Genomic DNA, 16,832 nt, shown 5'->3' on the forward strand with positions numbered 1-16,832 from the left:
GGGGTTGGTTCATTTAAATGAAACATCCACTTTTATCCATAGCATTTCTTAACGCTCTAAAGCTACAGATACAATTTGAGTTTAGTTTTGCCATGCTAAGGACAACAGCAGCACATTCCATTCATCAGCATGAAGAAGCTGATACATGTTGTGGGCTTTTTAGGGTTTTCTTCCTCTTTTTGTGTAGCCAGATTAAAAAAAAAAAATACCTCCAAGCTGTTTTCACAGAAGTCAGATGACACTGTCAAGAATGATACTGCACAACTTTAACACCTGGCAATGAAATTAATAACCAGGAGCAGCAGAGAGTCTAAATATCATCCTAGTAATGATGCATGATTAAAGTATGTGCTTGATATCAATACAACTTTCAATGCCATCTAATCTGAACTGAAAAATAAGTTTAAGGTCAATTCAAACTGGATGACAGCACTGCTGATGTCCTTGATATGTATATCCACTGAATCAGGAATAAGCAAAGGAAAAAAATCTGAGCTATCCAAGTAGTCCAGCAGTTAGAGTTTTGGTTGTCCAACCTTGATAACCATTAAAGGAGGAAAAGAAAGGACAAAGTCCCAAAAAGAACTGGCATCATTTCCACCAAGTCTTGTCATGTGTTTTTAACCAGATCTTTTTGATGATGCAATGTCAAGGAACTGTAGCTCTGCATTAATGAGATTTTATTGGAATAACAAATTATTGATAAATTATTGCTATGAGCTGAAACACAGCCAGATACTTTAGATCTAATATTTCATAAAAATTGCCATAATAGGGACAAGTCTTTTCTACACATGGAAACTGAAGGGACTGTCTTGCAAAAGTTAAAAACTCCCACATCTGCTCACATGCTTTTTACTGCATTTGGCATACTCAAACTTTCTCAGCAAACTCTGCACATGCTTTGTTGGTTTTTTCCTAATGGATTGGGGTTTTTTGGTTGGTTCTAGAGAATGATGCAATATTTAAGATCCACGAGGATCATTGAGTCCAACTCCTGGCCCTGCACAGACACCCCAACAATCCCACCCTGTGCATCCCTGAAAGCGTTGTCCAAACACTCCTGGAGCTCTGGCAGCCTTGGGGCCGTGCCCACTCCCTGGGGAGCCTGTTCAGTGCCCCAGCGGAAGAGCCTTTTCCTGATACCTGACGTAAGTCACGTTCCTCTACCAACTCTTTGTACCGATTTTCTGTCTATTCCTGTTTGACCATCTGAATCAATACAACAAAGTGGCTCACGCTTCCTTTGCAGACTTCCAAAAGTAAACCACGGGGTTTTATAGGATGTAGCAGATGTGTGAGCACAATAAAGGCCCCAGCATGAGGTGTTATTACTGCTACAATGGGCAAAGATGAGGAACAGACAGAGCTGAAATGGGAACTTCAGAAAGTGAACTTGAGCTAGAACAGACTGGCAACTGAACTTCAGACATCATGAACATTTATTGAGCAAGTGGTGTAAATAACAGACACTTCAGGATGCAGTTTTTCTTTCATCAAAATGTGACATGAATTTGTCACTGATTTTCTTGGCAGCAGGATGCAATCCTAAAACAATAATCCTAAAATAAAGTCAATAATACTCAGGCTAATGCTCTTAGATTCTGCTCCCAAGATAATCCATTGTTACAAGACTTATTTTTCTATTTTTCTCTGGTTTCTCTCCAAACTAGGAGGCTTAAAAGGGATCATTGCAGGTCCCCACCAGGGCTCTGCTGGTTATTGCACTGGTTTAAGTGTTACTCACCCGAGAGCAGAACGTGTCACATTCTTTGTCCCGACACTCCGTCATCTGAAGTCCTGTAACATCATCCCTCACACCGGTGCAAGAGCATTCCCTGCACCCATCTTCCCAGGTTGTCCCAACAGGATAGACTATGCTGTTGTGCACACACACCTATTAAATGCAATAATTAATACATTAAAGAGCACACTGCTGCTGTCAGGGCAAACTGCCAGCTCCAAAAGGCTGCATTTTAGGGTGTGAAACCAACCATAAACTTTCTGGAATATTTTGAACCCCTTAGAAATGCTACTGGTCTTAAAATTGTGGTCATTCTGTTGAGGAAAGGAAAAATAAGTGCCAGAAAAGCTACTGTTTTATACAGAATAAATTGGAGAGTTTTATCTGTAGTCAGTGGAGTTGCCCAGGGTCTGACTCAGTTTGCCTGTAAGTATAATGTGACACAGTATTTAGGGATAATAAGCAGTGAGTCCTGCAGAGGGAGCCTTGCATGCAAAACTTCTTCCAGCTAAACCATCTGATCTGAAGAGATCCTGCTTGGAGCTTTCATCCTCTTGCATCCTCAAGCCATCACAGCTACCCCAAAAGCAGAGCCATCCCTTATATTGAACTTTCTATTAGTAAATTTTACAGCTTGGTATTAATGAGAGAACATCGTTTAATTTTATAGATAGAGCAAGCAAGTCCCAGAGACATAAAATGAATTATGCAAGGTCATGAACTCCCTAGAAATGGACAATAAAAGGTAGATCTCCTGAGCTGCAAGACAACATAACCCTATATTAAGGTTTAATGAAAAAGTTAAATTGCCTTGCAACCTCTCCTCTAAGCAACTTTATCTTAAAGGTTAACAAAATGTAACAACTTAATAAAAGGTTGGCAAAATAAGAAAAACATACCCTAGTGAAGCTTGAGCAGAGTCAGGTATTAATTTGGCAAAAACTTAAAAGTGGCAATATAGGTCTTAAAAGATACAACACCTTCTCAGGCAGAGACAAAGGTAATCAATGAGCACAAAGAATTTTAGGTCTAAGGCATACCAAATGTCAATAAATTTACTATGGGATTGGAAGAATATACAGTAACTGTAGTGGCTCCAAAGTATGTGTATCTGTTACCTGAAAACAAATTAAAAATTACCTCCGAAATTCCTGAGGTTTGAGACACCTTTAAGTTTGAAATGGTTTTTGTTTATATCATCTCAAAGTTACAAAAAATGGACTGGTTATGTTAGAATACACTACTGTAATAAAAAAAAGCAACAGCATGAAGTAATAGTGTGCTTCTTTCAGGCACTTGCAAATCAAAAACGCCCTGGCATAATTTTCCAGCAGTCTCATGGGGGGTTTATTATTCTTTTATCAAAGTGTAAAATAAATTTGTCGCTGATTTTCTGGCAGCAGGATGCAATCCTAAAACAATAACCCAAAATAAAGTCACTAATGCTCAGACTAATGCTCTTAGATTCTGTTCCCAAGATAATTCACTGCTACAACACTTATTTTTCTGCTTTTCTCTGTTTCTCTCTAAACAAGCAGGTTGCCTGCTTTCTCTGGTGCTGCCACTCCATGTGGAAAAAGACACTCTCATCCATGGAAAAGACATTTCATTTCCCTTACCCGGTCTGGAATGCAGGTGGTGGATACACAGCCGCAGTCATTGGTGAGAGACTGGGAGAGATACCCCAGAGGGCAGCTCACTGTGGAGTTCCTGCAGCTGCAGGTACACTCATATTTATCACAGCACTCGGTCTTGACAACGGTCAGCGTCCGATGTGATGGGCAGGAGAGCCTTGGGACAGAGCTGCACATTTCCCTGTTGCAGGCTGGCAGGAGAAGGTGGGCACCGTGTCAAGCTCATGGATTTTCAGAGTGCTGCCAGTGAACAGGATAGTTCTCTGGCAGCAAGGCATTAATCACTACCTCAAACTGTTATAAATCTCCTTAAAGCCTGAGGAGTAATGCAGATATAAAAGGCTCAGGTTCAGGAACTTAGCAAAGTTCCTGCCCTGCCAAAAAAAATTCTTGTCTCATAAACAAACAAGAAGATTTATAAAATAAGCACCAGGGTCAGAGAACACATGTCCAAGAGTAAAGTGTTTCTCTTGTCCTTAATTTGAGAGTGTACTCAAAGTGCCAACAATACACTTCTGCCAAGTCTGGGAAATCATTACATGTCTATTGGTGCCAAAATTAAACCTTTCAGAGGGGGAAAAATAATGCCTAAAGGAAGTTGTCAGTGCTGCTCAAATGCAGCGTTCCAGTGTCACTCCCTGCTAGGAAAAATGATCTTACCACATGTGTAATTTGGTCTGCATTCTCCGGGGTTGGTCAGGGCAAGCTGCAGGCCAAACTCGCAGACAGGGGCAGGAGGCAAATCACAGGAAACCAGGTCACACACTGAGAACAGAAAATCACAGAGTGGGTAAAACCACACCTAGTTAGTCCTCAAGAAAAGACACACACACACATGCATATCCCCATTAAACTCACACTCAATTGCTGTTTTAAAATATGAAGTACATTAGAGTTCAACAGGTCAGAGTTTGTTTTCAAAATAGCTTAGAGAAGAGTTCAAGCTCGGGTTATGGGGATTAAGGTTCTAATGTTATATTTAATGGGCAAATATAGACCATGCAAAAATAAATGCTTGAGGAAAAAAAAACCATTCTAATGTCATCTAGACAAAAACAAATTGCTCCATTCCCTTCCTTATCTATTACAGAAAGAGGGACAAAGCTGTAAGTGAATGAAGACTCATATCCTTAAGAGCTGTTTGGTTTTCCACAGAGATGATTGTACAATCACTCAGTGATATCAAAAATGCAGCACTGAATTAAACAATTTTTTTTTTTAAAAGGGACTGTATACCTTAGAAATATCTGGTAAAAGTACAGACCAAGAAGATTCCAAGAGTTTATGAGAACCTACCACACTCATACTCAGGGCAGCACTGGCCAGCGCCCCTGCGCAGACGAGCAACTTCACATGGACCACACTGGACAGCTAGAGAAAACACCCATAGAACAAGTTTGGATAAGAACTAGGAAAGCAGGAACCAAAACATCAATTCAAGTGCAATCACAGAGCTAAATGAATTTACGTTGGACAGTTGGGCAGGGTCGGACCGTGCAGTTTATCTTCTTGTTATCGAGACACGTGCAGATCTTGCAGGGCTCACTGTCAGGAATCCATGTTTCCATGTGCTGCATGGAAAAAACCCCAACAGAGTATGAGAAAGAAATCCAATGTTCTGGTCACTGGTATGTTGGGATGGAAGGATGGGAGGGGGTGAGGGTGAGTAACATTAAGCTGGAAAATCAGAAGATTTATGAAGATTCATCTATGAAGGGTTGGTTGCTCTGCTACAAGTAAGAAACTAAGGAGATACATAATTCTGAAATGACTGTAGTGTGCCAATTTAGCAAAAGATGTAAAGAATGTGTGAATGGGATGAGGAATTACTATTGTTTTAAGTGTGAAAAATGCTCAGATATAAATGCAATTGCAGGCTATTGTGAGTAACAGTGGACTGGTGCAACTACATACCATGATTGCATGTTCAGTAGTAATAAGGGAAACAGCATTATTTTGGGATATACAGAGAAGTGTCTGCTTTCCCAAATTAATAGGACTTCAACACAGAGAAATAAATAGTGCATATTTTTACATTAAGAATATTTGGAGTGTCATCACTTGACTCTCCAGTGGACTGAAGACTGGGAAAGCACTCTAGCAACTCTAAAACTGAAACCATCACTGTGGTGACTACCTGGGGGTAATGAGCACATTCAGAAACCACCAGTAAAGAGGATAATTTTTCAATAACTGCTCCTTCCCACGAGAGAGGAAATCATTGATATTAAAGCTGCAGTTACCCACACAGAGCTATGCACCTTTAATACCCATGTGAATAGGGAGGTAAGAGTGGAAAGATGTATTGTCAGACATTTTAATTTGTACAACCAGTCCAGTTCTGGGTGAGAATGTGTAGAGTAGGTCAGGATGCCACTGAAAAAAAAAAATGCTGTCATCTGGAAAACTCTGGAGCATGGTTTAAAACTAACAGTCTGCTAAGCCCTTTAGAGATAAGAAAAAAAAGGACAAATCTAAGTATACTGCACCTAAACTCAGGGATAGTTACATGTTTTAAGCCACTCTGTGTGAGTGTCGGGACTGAGAATCCCATAAGCCCAAACACAATCTAGGGTAGAAAAGAACAGAGGAACAAACACCAGGGGAAAAGAAGGAAGTTAAGGAAATCCTGACCCAAGTGCCTGGTGTATTGCTCACAAAGCTAAGTCTGCAGTGATGGAGAAGCAAAATGGCTGTGTGAGCTGATCCTCCTCTGTCCTCCACCTCCCCAAAAATCTCATTAAGAATCCAAAGCCCACAAAATACTCCAATTAAAGTCCTTTCTCCTTCAAATCCTATAACAAAAATGTGGATTGAAGAGGATTGGCTGATAAAGGTGCAAACTCCAAGAGTTGAGTAGCTGGGGGTGAAGAGGAACCACCTCTGTTACTTGGAATAGGGGACACAGGGAACAGTTTGGAAGAGGGGACACACCCACTGCATGATGCTGGAATCAACAGTGCCTTTCACTGCAGTCTGGTACCCAGCACCCACAGCTTTTCCCAGTCCCATACCGCCACAGAGAGGGCTGCCTTAACTGAGCAAAGTGGATTTCCAGTAAAACTAAAAGGATGAATTTCATCGAAGGAATAACTGTCCTCAAAAAAAAATTATACATATATACATATATATATATCTATATATAGACAAATACCACTTGACGTAAGGTTGACTTGGTCTCATTGTTCCCCACCAACCACTGGAAATATTTTATACATGAGTTGGAAAGGACCCAGAAGGATCATCCAGTCCAGCTCCTGGCCCTGCACAGACACCCCAGCAATCCCATCCTGTGCATCCCTGAGAGTGTTGTCCAAATGCTCCTGGAGCTCTGGCAGCCTTGGGGCCATGCCCATTCCCTGGGGAGCCTGTTCAGTGCCCCAGCACCCTCTAGGGGAAGAACCTTTCCCTGATACCCAGCCTCACCCTCCCTGACACAGCTCCAGCCGTTCCCTGGGTCCTGTCCCTGGTCACAGGGAGAAGAGTTTGATGCCTGTCCCTCCACAGCCCCTCATGAGGATTTCAGTGAGCTTTGCAAAGACAATACAACATATTATTAGTAAAGGATGCAGATTTATGATTAAATTGTCATTACTCATAAAAGTCTGCTGAATGGAGATGTTTATCTTGGTAAATATTCACTTATGCCATCACTCCTCCTCTCTTTCCTGTAGACCTCCCTCCACATGGAATTGTCATGCCTTGCCAGGTCTGTACAGTCCCAGCTGTGATCTTTATATCCAGTCCCAGCCAATTTCACACTAGGGGAGCTAAATGGGGCTGGCAGCCAGCAGGTTAGGAGGAGCTGAACTAGAAAATAAAGTATCCAAAGGGAAAACAGATTTACTTACAAAGGTGTGAACTCCAACCAGTGCCAGAGGTTGCTGTGCATGTAGTTACCTGATGGTGTGTGCCATCCTCACTGACACACTGAGTGCAGACTTCTTCACTAACACAGCTGTCACCAAAAGCCACCTTTCCCTCTGGGCAGAAGCAGCCTTCCGTGGGATAATCCTTGCAGACACTGACTTTGGTATTATTCTCGCAGCTCTTCACGCAGGCTGTGCGGCAGTGGTCGTATGTCAGATATGGGGCACATTTCATTGCTGAGCAAGACAGAGAAGAAAACACCACCTTTTTCTAAAGAGATCTAAAGAAATGCAGATCAATCTTTCCACTCAAGCTTTCTTTAGAATTCTTTCAATTTTAGAAAGTCATCATCCAATGGATGGATCTGGTCCCTTGAAGCACAAATCTTGTTTCCAACACTGGGCTACAGACACAAGAATTTAGAACCTTATGTCTATGGTAACAGTGCATGGTTAAGAGACAGCCCAGACTAAAGCATGAAAGATTTTTTTTTTTTTTTTTTTTTTTAACTTGATAGGCTGCAGTGTTCCCATACAACTAAAGAAAGCTAACAAACAGAACATTTTGGTGCTTCAAAACTGAACCTGCTGGATTTCTGCATCTTTTTAACTGAATTTCCTTATTAACAGAATTAACTGAATCAAGGCAAATTGCATAGCCCTGTAAGCCAACAGAAATTTTTTACTGATGTGTTCACAAACCTTAGGATATTTTCTCTAAAAGCAAACACAGAATTACGGCTACAGCTATTCAAAAAAACTAGGGACACAGCTTCCATACTGTGCATTCCCTTAACTCTATTTTTCTCTACAGCTTCAATTAGAAAAAGTGTTTCTTATTTCCCAGTCTGTGACTGCTGTGAGGTTTATAAAACTTTCTTTCAGTCCCCTGACAAAAAATATTGAAAGAAAACCTGAGCTCCCAAACAAACAAACAAGAAAACATTCATCAGCTGAACTGTCTACACACACCCTTCTAGCAGCCAACAGAGACAGAAAGGAAATGTCTTTAGTATTAACCCTTTCCATGTTAAAGCCAATTATTTCATAGAACCATAAAATGGCTTGGTCTGGAAGGGACCTTAAAGACCATCTCGTTCCACCTCCCTGCCATGGGCAGGGACACCTTCCACTAGACCACATTGTCCAGAGCCCCATCCAACCTGAGCTGGAACACTTCCAGGCATGGGGCAGCCACAGCTTCTCTGGGCTACCTGTGCCAGGGCCTCACCACTCTCACAGGGAACAATTTCTTCCCATTATCCAACCTAAACCTCCTCTCTGTCAGTGTGAAGCCATTCCCCCTTGCCCTGTCACTCCAGGCCCTTGTCACGAGTCTCCCTCCATCTTTCCAGTAGCCTCTTCAGGCACTGCAAGGCCATAATGAGGTCACCCCAAAGCCTTCTCTTCTCCAGGCTGAATATATCTGAATTACAGAAAGTATATGCACCCCCCCCGGAAGAGCAATCAGGAAGGATTTGACTGCTTGGAATGTCCCAATAGGGCATGACAAAACCCCAAATAAAATTCTACAAGAATGACAGGGATTCAGTGGATTGGGAGGAGGGAAGCAGGTAACCCAGAACTGTGCCACTGCTATTAAACATGTGAGGGTAGAGTGATTAAGCCATGCTGTCTATTTAGTCATTAATGTAACTTGGATAAATCAAATGTTGACAATTTAAATTTTTGGCAGTTGCACACAGGCACCTGCTGGAAGAAAGATGATGATGTTATTGTTAGGACACTTAAGACTTTTATGCAATGAGTGTTAAAATGAGCAACTCTTTGTCTATTCTTGCACAGGCTGTGTAATCAGATAGGAATCTGAAAACTGCACAGAGTTATTAAGGTAATATGCTGACATCCAGCTTTGGACATTACAATTTGCAAAGTCTGACTGAGGTACTGACTTTGGAAAATGGCTGGCAATGTTCTCCCTCTGCTTTCCAGGACTATACTCCAAACAGACTGTGTTCAATAACCTATGATCCTGGAAAGAGATTCCAAACATCAACTGGAGGGTCAGGCCAAATTCACATTGACGTTCTTAACTTCCTACTCATCATTCCTTCAGTCTGAGTTTAAAACATGAACAAAAGCATTTGTTTTACACATTTTTTTGGTATCATGCCTTTAGGATGCTGGTTCTCCAGTTCTGAAATGAAAAGTATCCAGAGTAAGAAAGCAAAGCAACAAGAAACAACTCAACTACAGAGGCAGGATGTGAGAAAACCAACTGGGACATCGAGACACTCTGTGAGGAGGTAGCTGGGAAAGAAAATGCCTACACACACCCACATCTAAGGCTCTTGACTAAACCAGAACACTAAGGGAATATCTGAATGGCTGCAACCATCACTGCAGAAAGGCTAACAGGCCCACCTCAAGAGTTACTTATTTGTACTTAATGAGACCTTGCATTTTTGACAGATCTTTAGGTATGCCTCCTAATAGGGCTTTCAGGAGAAACAGGAACAAAAATAAAGGAAGAAAAAAAACAGGAAGACAAAGTAAAACTACTTGTCTATGAGAATTTAGGAAAGAAGGTATACAAAGTAACAGCGGTCTGAGTTTGGAACTAGCATGGGTGTCTTGCTTGCCTTGGTTGGGCTCTGGTAATGTGCCAGACTCACATCCTGCTACACTGCTTCCCCACAGCACAAACCTTTCACCTCCAAAACACAAGAAAAACCCAGGCAGAAGGAGAACCAGATTTGCAAAGCAAATTACAGCTGGTTCAGTCAGCCTAGCTAGCATGTCCTGGCAAGAAATGACACCACAGAGAGAGGCCATTTCCCCATTTTTCCTTGTAGTAGAAACTTAAAATCACACTGGCTCTTCTACCACATTCTCAAAAGTTTCATCTTTGATGGAAATGGGAGGAATTTGTGAAACTGGTTCAAGGAGAAGTCTAATTTTGTGTCAGGTATGACACTGATGGTCTGGGAAGCAGTTCCACTAGTCCAAAGTATGAGTTTCTCTGTCCACCTGAGACCCTCCAAAGTCTGTATCAAAGCAATGATATCTGCTGCTAAAACAGCCTGGCAGACTCTCAGCCCAAACCTGGCGCCACAAAGGTTTAGTGGTTGCAGAGTCAGGTACTGTCACACATCTGTGGGTACCTGTTCACAGAACCTTTATTTCCCTCTAGCCTGGAATTTTACCAATTAGCAGTTTACCAAGAAAGACTTCATTCATAATATTCAACTTAGTGGACGACCAACCAGTTATGAGACCTGCAACACCACTTGTACAATAAACTTGATCTGGAACTTCTGCAGCATTCAGAAAATTAATATTACACTGATGAGATGTCCCAAAGCGGGACAATTTCTGTATCAGTTTTAGCACAGAGTAAAACTCTTACGGCAAAGCTCAGGTGCTCTCCAGTCTACGCAGACGCCGTACTCCCTGCAGATGTGAGCGTAGGAAGTGATCATCTCACAGGCTTCCTCCTCGTAGCAGCTGCTCTCCATGCAGCCCTCGTAGAATATGCTGGGGGAGATGATCCTGTGGCACTCCTCAAAGAGCTGTGAGAGCAGCAGGTGGCAGCGGCTGGGCGCGCTCTCGGAGCACCTGTCCTCCCTCCGGCTCTCACAGACCTTCCCTGGCTCTGTCACTGTCCAGTCCTGGATGAACACACTGCTGTCAGCAGTGACAGAGCCATTGCGCAGGGTGAAGTCATTGACGTGGTTCTGGTCACACAGCCCTGGCAGGGTGAGTAAAAGGAAAAGAAAAACCTCTGAAGAATCAGCAGTAAAATAAACCTAGAGAAAAACAGGGATGGGACAGATGACAGTGGTTGCGGCGGCTCGAGGAATTCATGATATTCCTTATAGCTGTTGTCAACAGAGGCATAAATACCCTGGGTCTTGTCTCCCATTTCCTCACTAAAGGAGGTACAGGTTATGCCACAGAGGTACAATCTCTGTATAGATCACACCACTGAGGATACCGTAGAATTAACTCGCCCAGGTAGCAGTTCCCCTCTCAAATTTTTCACCTTCACTGCAAGCATATTTCTCACATAAATGTATTTGTAAGAATCTAAAATTAAACCCACATCAAAAAAAAAAAAAAAAAAAAAAAAAAAGGCACAAATCTCCTTGAAAAGATAACTTGAAGCAAGAAAAACGAGAGAGCTGACTCTCCTGTTCTTTCTAAGGTATTACTAGGCATAAGTGAGCTGTTACATTGGTGATAGGAGTAGGAAAACCTACACAGATTTGCAATATTCCCCCAAAATTGTGGGACCGGTTCACCCAGAGAATTTACAGATGTGGAGATTCACAAATAGCAATAAAATAAATAGAAGCTCAAGCCCAAGTAGGAAGCTGTTAAAACTATTAACTTTCATACTTACCACAAAGCCCTTTTGTTCCTGAAGAAAAGCTCTTCGAATTAAGTTTAAGAATAAATTCATTGTTTCTTGGAGTAAATGTGAGATTATGTCCGAGAAGGGAGAACTTGATTTCATGCATAATTTCTCCATAGGCAGTGATTTCAAACAAGCTGTTGGAATAGGGGATAAGAACCCCTTCACCATTAACAGACACCTGTTTGAAAAAAAGGTGAGGTCATCACAGCAGTTCTAGCAAGCAGTTACAAATCAACCTAATTTTACAGCTGAAGCACATTTTGATGTGACAAATACCTGAAGATCCCACTGAATCTGGACCTAAGAATCAATTTTTTCAGCTGAAGCTTTCTATTGAGCCTAAAAACATACAGAAATACTTGACTTTCATCCTGTGAATGACATTAAAAACTCTTTCAACATTTTCCTATACAAGTGCACTCTTTGAGCACCACATGTTTACAGACTAACAGCCTCGTGCTGTGAGGTTCAAATGGTGCCTCAGTGGAAGTCGAGGCTGTCCAACACCATGCAGAACTTGGTGCAGGTGTTTTGGTCCATCCTATTTTGATATACAAGTCAGAAGGGATCATTTTGGCAAGTTAACCAACTCCTGTATGTCTGTCTGAGCATACAGAGGCTGAAAAATGGGTTGAGTTTGAGTATTCTCTGTCTATAATACAGAGGTACTGCACACTAAGCTGCCCTTTCTTCGAATGCTGAGGTCCAGATGCACACAAGGTGAGAAGCAACTCCCTCTAGACCTTCAGCTGGCCAGTCAGGCACAGCTCTGTGAGGAACAGAGCGCTCTCCCACGGACCAAAAAACCCCATAGTGTAAAGGACCTCTGCTAGAAGAGGAGAATCAGAGTGCAGTATGTCCTGTCTGTAATCCTGCCTTTCTGGCAGAAGTGTCAGGGAGACACTGCCAAATCCCTTGATCTTGACACTGGCACACCAGCACAATGGGGAGAACAAGAGGAGAAATATGTCTGGCTCATTATGTGAACACTGTATCATGAAATGTAGAAGAGATGCTAAAAATAGGCTGAAACTGGATCAAGGGAAGAAATTTGTCCCCATAACCTGAATTCTGCAGCACAAGCAGACAAAGCACAGATGAATTCATGGTGTTTCCTTACTGCCATGTCACTGAAGAGCTGCACTGCCACACCACGATGCTTCACTTCAATGGAGTCCATGCAGTTCATCCTGGGTGCTGCTCTGCATGGCCCTTCACGGAGCAGGACTTCAACATCGTGGTGCAAGTCTTGAAACAAGGTGTAGGAGCAGTTGCCAGTCAGCTTAAAGTTCAGCCCATCAAAAGTGACAATATGTTGAGATGAACTTCCTATACAGACACCTGAAAATAAACAACAACAAAAAAACCCATGCAGGCATTTGTTTTTAAATTTTACTGTTTCTTCACAACTGTTGTGGGCATGGGGAACCAATTAATTGGGAAAGAGGAAGATATGAATTGCAAATGCTGCAGCAAATCATTGACAAGAAACTTTGGTAAAATACTTCATCACATGTGGAGGTTTTTTGAAATATCTTTGTCTGGGAATAATAAGTATTACAAAAGATTTGGATAAACTTGTAGAAAATCCCTTTGCCTGAAACTTATTCAATTGAATATGATTTAGTAATAGAGTTTATGTAAAACAGGGGAAATCCTGTTTGTTGAAAGACTGTAACACACTGTTCAACCTTTGCAATGCATTATATTCTGTACAGTGTTACATTTGATTCCAAATAACACTATTTCACTCTTATCAAACACATCACAAGTTGATACCCAGGGACTTTGTTTTTCAGACTGGAAACAGGAAAACTGCAGAGAAATAATAAGCACAGGATGAACCAATGGCCAGCTGATAGCTCAGTGTTCTGGTCATTGGGTTATAAACACTTCCTTGCCTTCAAAAACTGGAAAGCAAGGAAGATTATGATCCCAGAAGAACCAAAACAAAACCTGATGACTCTGGCTCATATGTTTTCAAATCTCTTGCTTAAAGGGTAATAAGGACAATAAAAGCAATGCCAGCAAAACCTGTAAGGAGGAAAATTACCATCGTTAATAATTCAGTACTTTGCTTGTAGCTCAGAATAATCTGTTTCCTATTCAATGACCTTCAAATTTAATTTCCCAGGAAAAACAGCAACCAGAGAGAGGGAGGAAGGGAGGGCTCCCTTTGGAGCACTGGAGCATCTTCAGATATTTTACCATATCTGCTTATAAAGTTCATGTATAAATAACAATTAAACAAGGTAGCAATTAAACCATGGGTTTCGATCTTTACTTATTCATGGACATCTAGGAAAAAAAAATAAGGATGATGGGAATCCATTTAAACTTCTCATAGGTTTCTGTAGCATAAAATGCACTAATGTGATCCATTTCAAAGTAGTCCAAGAGCACTCAACAGCCATAAATCACATTGCAAATCCTGCTGCTGTAAAATCTGTAACTAGTTCAGCAAGCAAGCACCTTTGCAGTGTAACTCCTGATCCATCCTCTGAACTCAGATGACCTAAGAACACTTTCTCAAGGACTTCCTCGTTGCAGAAGCATTTGTCACATCACCCACACTGTCAAGCCATGGCTGGAAATTGTGTTTTAGTACTCTAAATTAGTGAATGAGTCAATTTAGCAGCATTTTTATGGGTGGCCTAACCAGCCTCCTTCCATAACAAGAGATGCTGCCTCACACTGAGCTCCTACTCAGCACCTCCTCTGTTATGCCCATCTCTGTTTTTCTGTTGCTGTGAGTTTTGTGTCACCAGAATCAACCTTTCCAGCTGCTAAAGATTTTGCTTCAGTTGGCACAGAATCACCCTGGTTGCACTGAACAATCATTAAAAGAAGAGGACTTGACCCATGGGGTTTTTTAATCAGGTGGGAGGAGTTGAGGATTTTTTTTTCCCTCCTTCTGTAACATGAAAACTTTTTACTTTTCCCTCACAAGCTGTACCGCCTTTAGAACAAAAATATTTGGTATCATGGCCTATTAAATTCATAAAGAGATAAACAGTTCTTAGCTCATCTTAAACAACTCCAGTGAACTATAGGGCTTTTCATGACAATCAGCTAATGGTATGAAAGGTTATTTTCATTTCATCCTTTCAGAAGGTTTTATATGACAGTATGTCTTGCATGCCAAAAGTAATGCCCTCCTCTTGCTATCTATGTGTTTAGGATCAAGAAATTTAATAAAGATGCACTTCTTACGGGTAGGTATCACTAAGCCTATCTTTCAAACATGATAAAATACTTATGACTATCCAACTAAAATATTTCTACTTTTTCAAAATGCTTGTAGCATTTAAGGGTTGTAGATTTAAAGGGTTTAGCTCATCAAATATACTTTTAGGATATGCCAGAACTCGGGGTGTAAAAAATTTTGTACGTCTAAGAGTTCAGGGATCAAAAGCCAGCTAGGTGCATTGGTATTTCAAGCAGTGGCTGGAAGAAATTGTTCTTAAATCAGCCAGCTCAGCAGAGGACATTTTAAACTGAGATTATATGTTGTGAAGAGGAGGTGTGTGAAGAGGAGGTGTGAAGAGGAGGTTCTGATCTACTCTTAAGAAGTAAGCATATCAATTTAGAGTTAAACTCACTTTTTAATAAAAGATTCACCAGCCTCAAGGCTGCATCCCTCTAACCCTGTAAATGTGAGTGGATGCACTTAATTCCTGTTCCTGTTAACCCAGTCGAGGCACCAATCACACAGTGTACAGCTTTTTGCTCAGACACTCAGTGTGAGGTTATCTGGAGGCTGGGAGAATTTTTTGTTGATGTTTCTGTGCTACACGTGCTTGATTGGGGGCAGGCCAAATCCTCAAGCCCCGAGATGGAGCAAGAATACATTGCTTGCTTACAGCTTGCCGAGATAAATTCCTGGTTTCTTCCATACATCCTCCTTCCCAGCTCACACAGCTTTGGAAATTGAGTGTGACATTCCCTGATAAAACACTGTTGCTCTGTTAATGCAAGAGATAAGCTCAGCGTGGCCCTGAACTTGCAAGCAGCATTAGGCATTCCGGCATCAGTGAGGCTCTCACGCTCCTAATTATTTGTTTAAATCACTGTACAACAATTAAACAGCAATTCCTCCCACCCCAGTCACCTTTGAAGTGTTCAATGGCTGAGAAGCTCCACTCAGCATTGCTTTTGTGGTCAAACATCTCAGGTGATGGGGAGGGAGAGGCACACATGGACAGATACTCACATGGGCACATCCACCGGCAGCCACAAGTTTCCTCCACCTTAACAGCAGGAAGGTTGCTGTGACACACAGGCTTTGGCATCTTCTCACAGTTGATGTGGTGGCTCTCAAGAACTGTGTAATCTCCTGGGAAGCACGTCACAGTGTGGCACTGGTCTGGTAATGTCCATTTATCACCAGGCTTGGGAGGGAAACATAAATGTGCAACAATTGAAACCAAAAATGCAAATTTTGGCTGGTGCCACGGAATTACAGCCAGCAAGTGAAGTGACCCTGACAGCAGTGCTATACACATTAGCCTTGGAAAAATAAATAATGCAATCCAGTGTATTAAGGGCTTCATAAGGATAAGAAAGTTTAAATTAGAAACACTAAGAAGCAGGCTGAAATTCCAAGCTAAGATAACAGTCTACAATAGGAGATATTTTGTTCCAGCCATCTATAGTTAGCTTAGCCATCCTACAAGATGCATGGAGAGCATAGTCAACAAAGAATTGCCCTCAGCTTTACCTTAAATTTCAAATCCTTTAGTTTTCATAAGCCACAGATGGTCAGGGCACAGCAGGAATTAATATTTGTTCCAAACTAGGAAAGCGTGGAATATTGTAGTTATTTTATCAAGAACTCTGAAACTTTAAAACATCTCCTTTCTTCCCAAAGGGAAATTGTTCCTTTACCAGATTGGTGTTATTAGATGTACATAGTGGATTTCTAGAGCTAAAGAATTAAATGTAAAATATATTCCTGTTTTCTAAAGGACAGCCTGAATTTTAAGGCACCAGGATTATGTACTAATAAATGACAGAGAAATAGGTGTGGCCACAGTCTGGAGTGTCTCAAGATTCCTGTTTGCAAAAAGCTGAGCTCTTTGGCCCCGGTCCTGCAGAGCTCTAAAGTCCATAAGTAGGCTGAATGAGTTTTAAAACAGTGTTCATCCCTGAGGTGTGCATTCCCAGAAATACCCCCAAATGTGGGAAACAGCACTTCCCAGAGC

General features: G+C 41.5%; 1 protein-coding gene across 4 annotated transcripts in view; it reads right to left on the reverse strand.

The window, feature by feature from the left end:
• VWF (von Willebrand factor) overlaps nucleotides 1–16,832 on the reverse strand; it is a 140,054-nt gene that overhangs the window by 20,079 nt on the left and 103,143 nt on the right. For all 4 annotated transcript variants that reach the window (XM_069003401.1, XM_069003400.1, XM_069003402.1 and 1 more), the window contains 10 exons: nucleotides 15,842–16,019; nucleotides 12,749–12,969; nucleotides 11,614–11,806; nucleotides 10,618–10,959; nucleotides 7,279–7,484; nucleotides 4,847–4,949; nucleotides 4,675–4,749; nucleotides 4,039–4,143; nucleotides 3,364–3,569; nucleotides 1,748–1,897 (listed from right to left, as the gene is read on the reverse strand). In XM_069003401.1, the coding sequence (XP_068859502.1) occupies nucleotides 1,748–1,897; nucleotides 3,364–3,569; nucleotides 4,039–4,143; nucleotides 4,675–4,749; nucleotides 4,847–4,949; nucleotides 7,279–7,484; nucleotides 10,618–10,959; nucleotides 11,614–11,806; nucleotides 12,749–12,969; nucleotides 15,842–16,019 (1,779 nt within the window). The remainder of the gene's footprint in view (nucleotides 1–1,747; nucleotides 1,898–3,363; nucleotides 3,570–4,038; nucleotides 4,144–4,674; nucleotides 4,750–4,846; nucleotides 4,950–7,278; nucleotides 7,485–10,617; nucleotides 10,960–11,613; nucleotides 11,807–12,748; nucleotides 12,970–15,841; nucleotides 16,020–16,832) is intronic.

Source organism: Aphelocoma coerulescens, chromosome 1A (genome assembly GCF_041296385.1).
Source record: "Aphelocoma coerulescens isolate FSJ_1873_10779 chromosome 1A, UR_Acoe_1.0, whole genome shotgun sequence".
Lineage (NCBI taxonomy): Eukaryota > Metazoa > Chordata > Aves > Passeriformes > Corvidae > Aphelocoma > Aphelocoma coerulescens.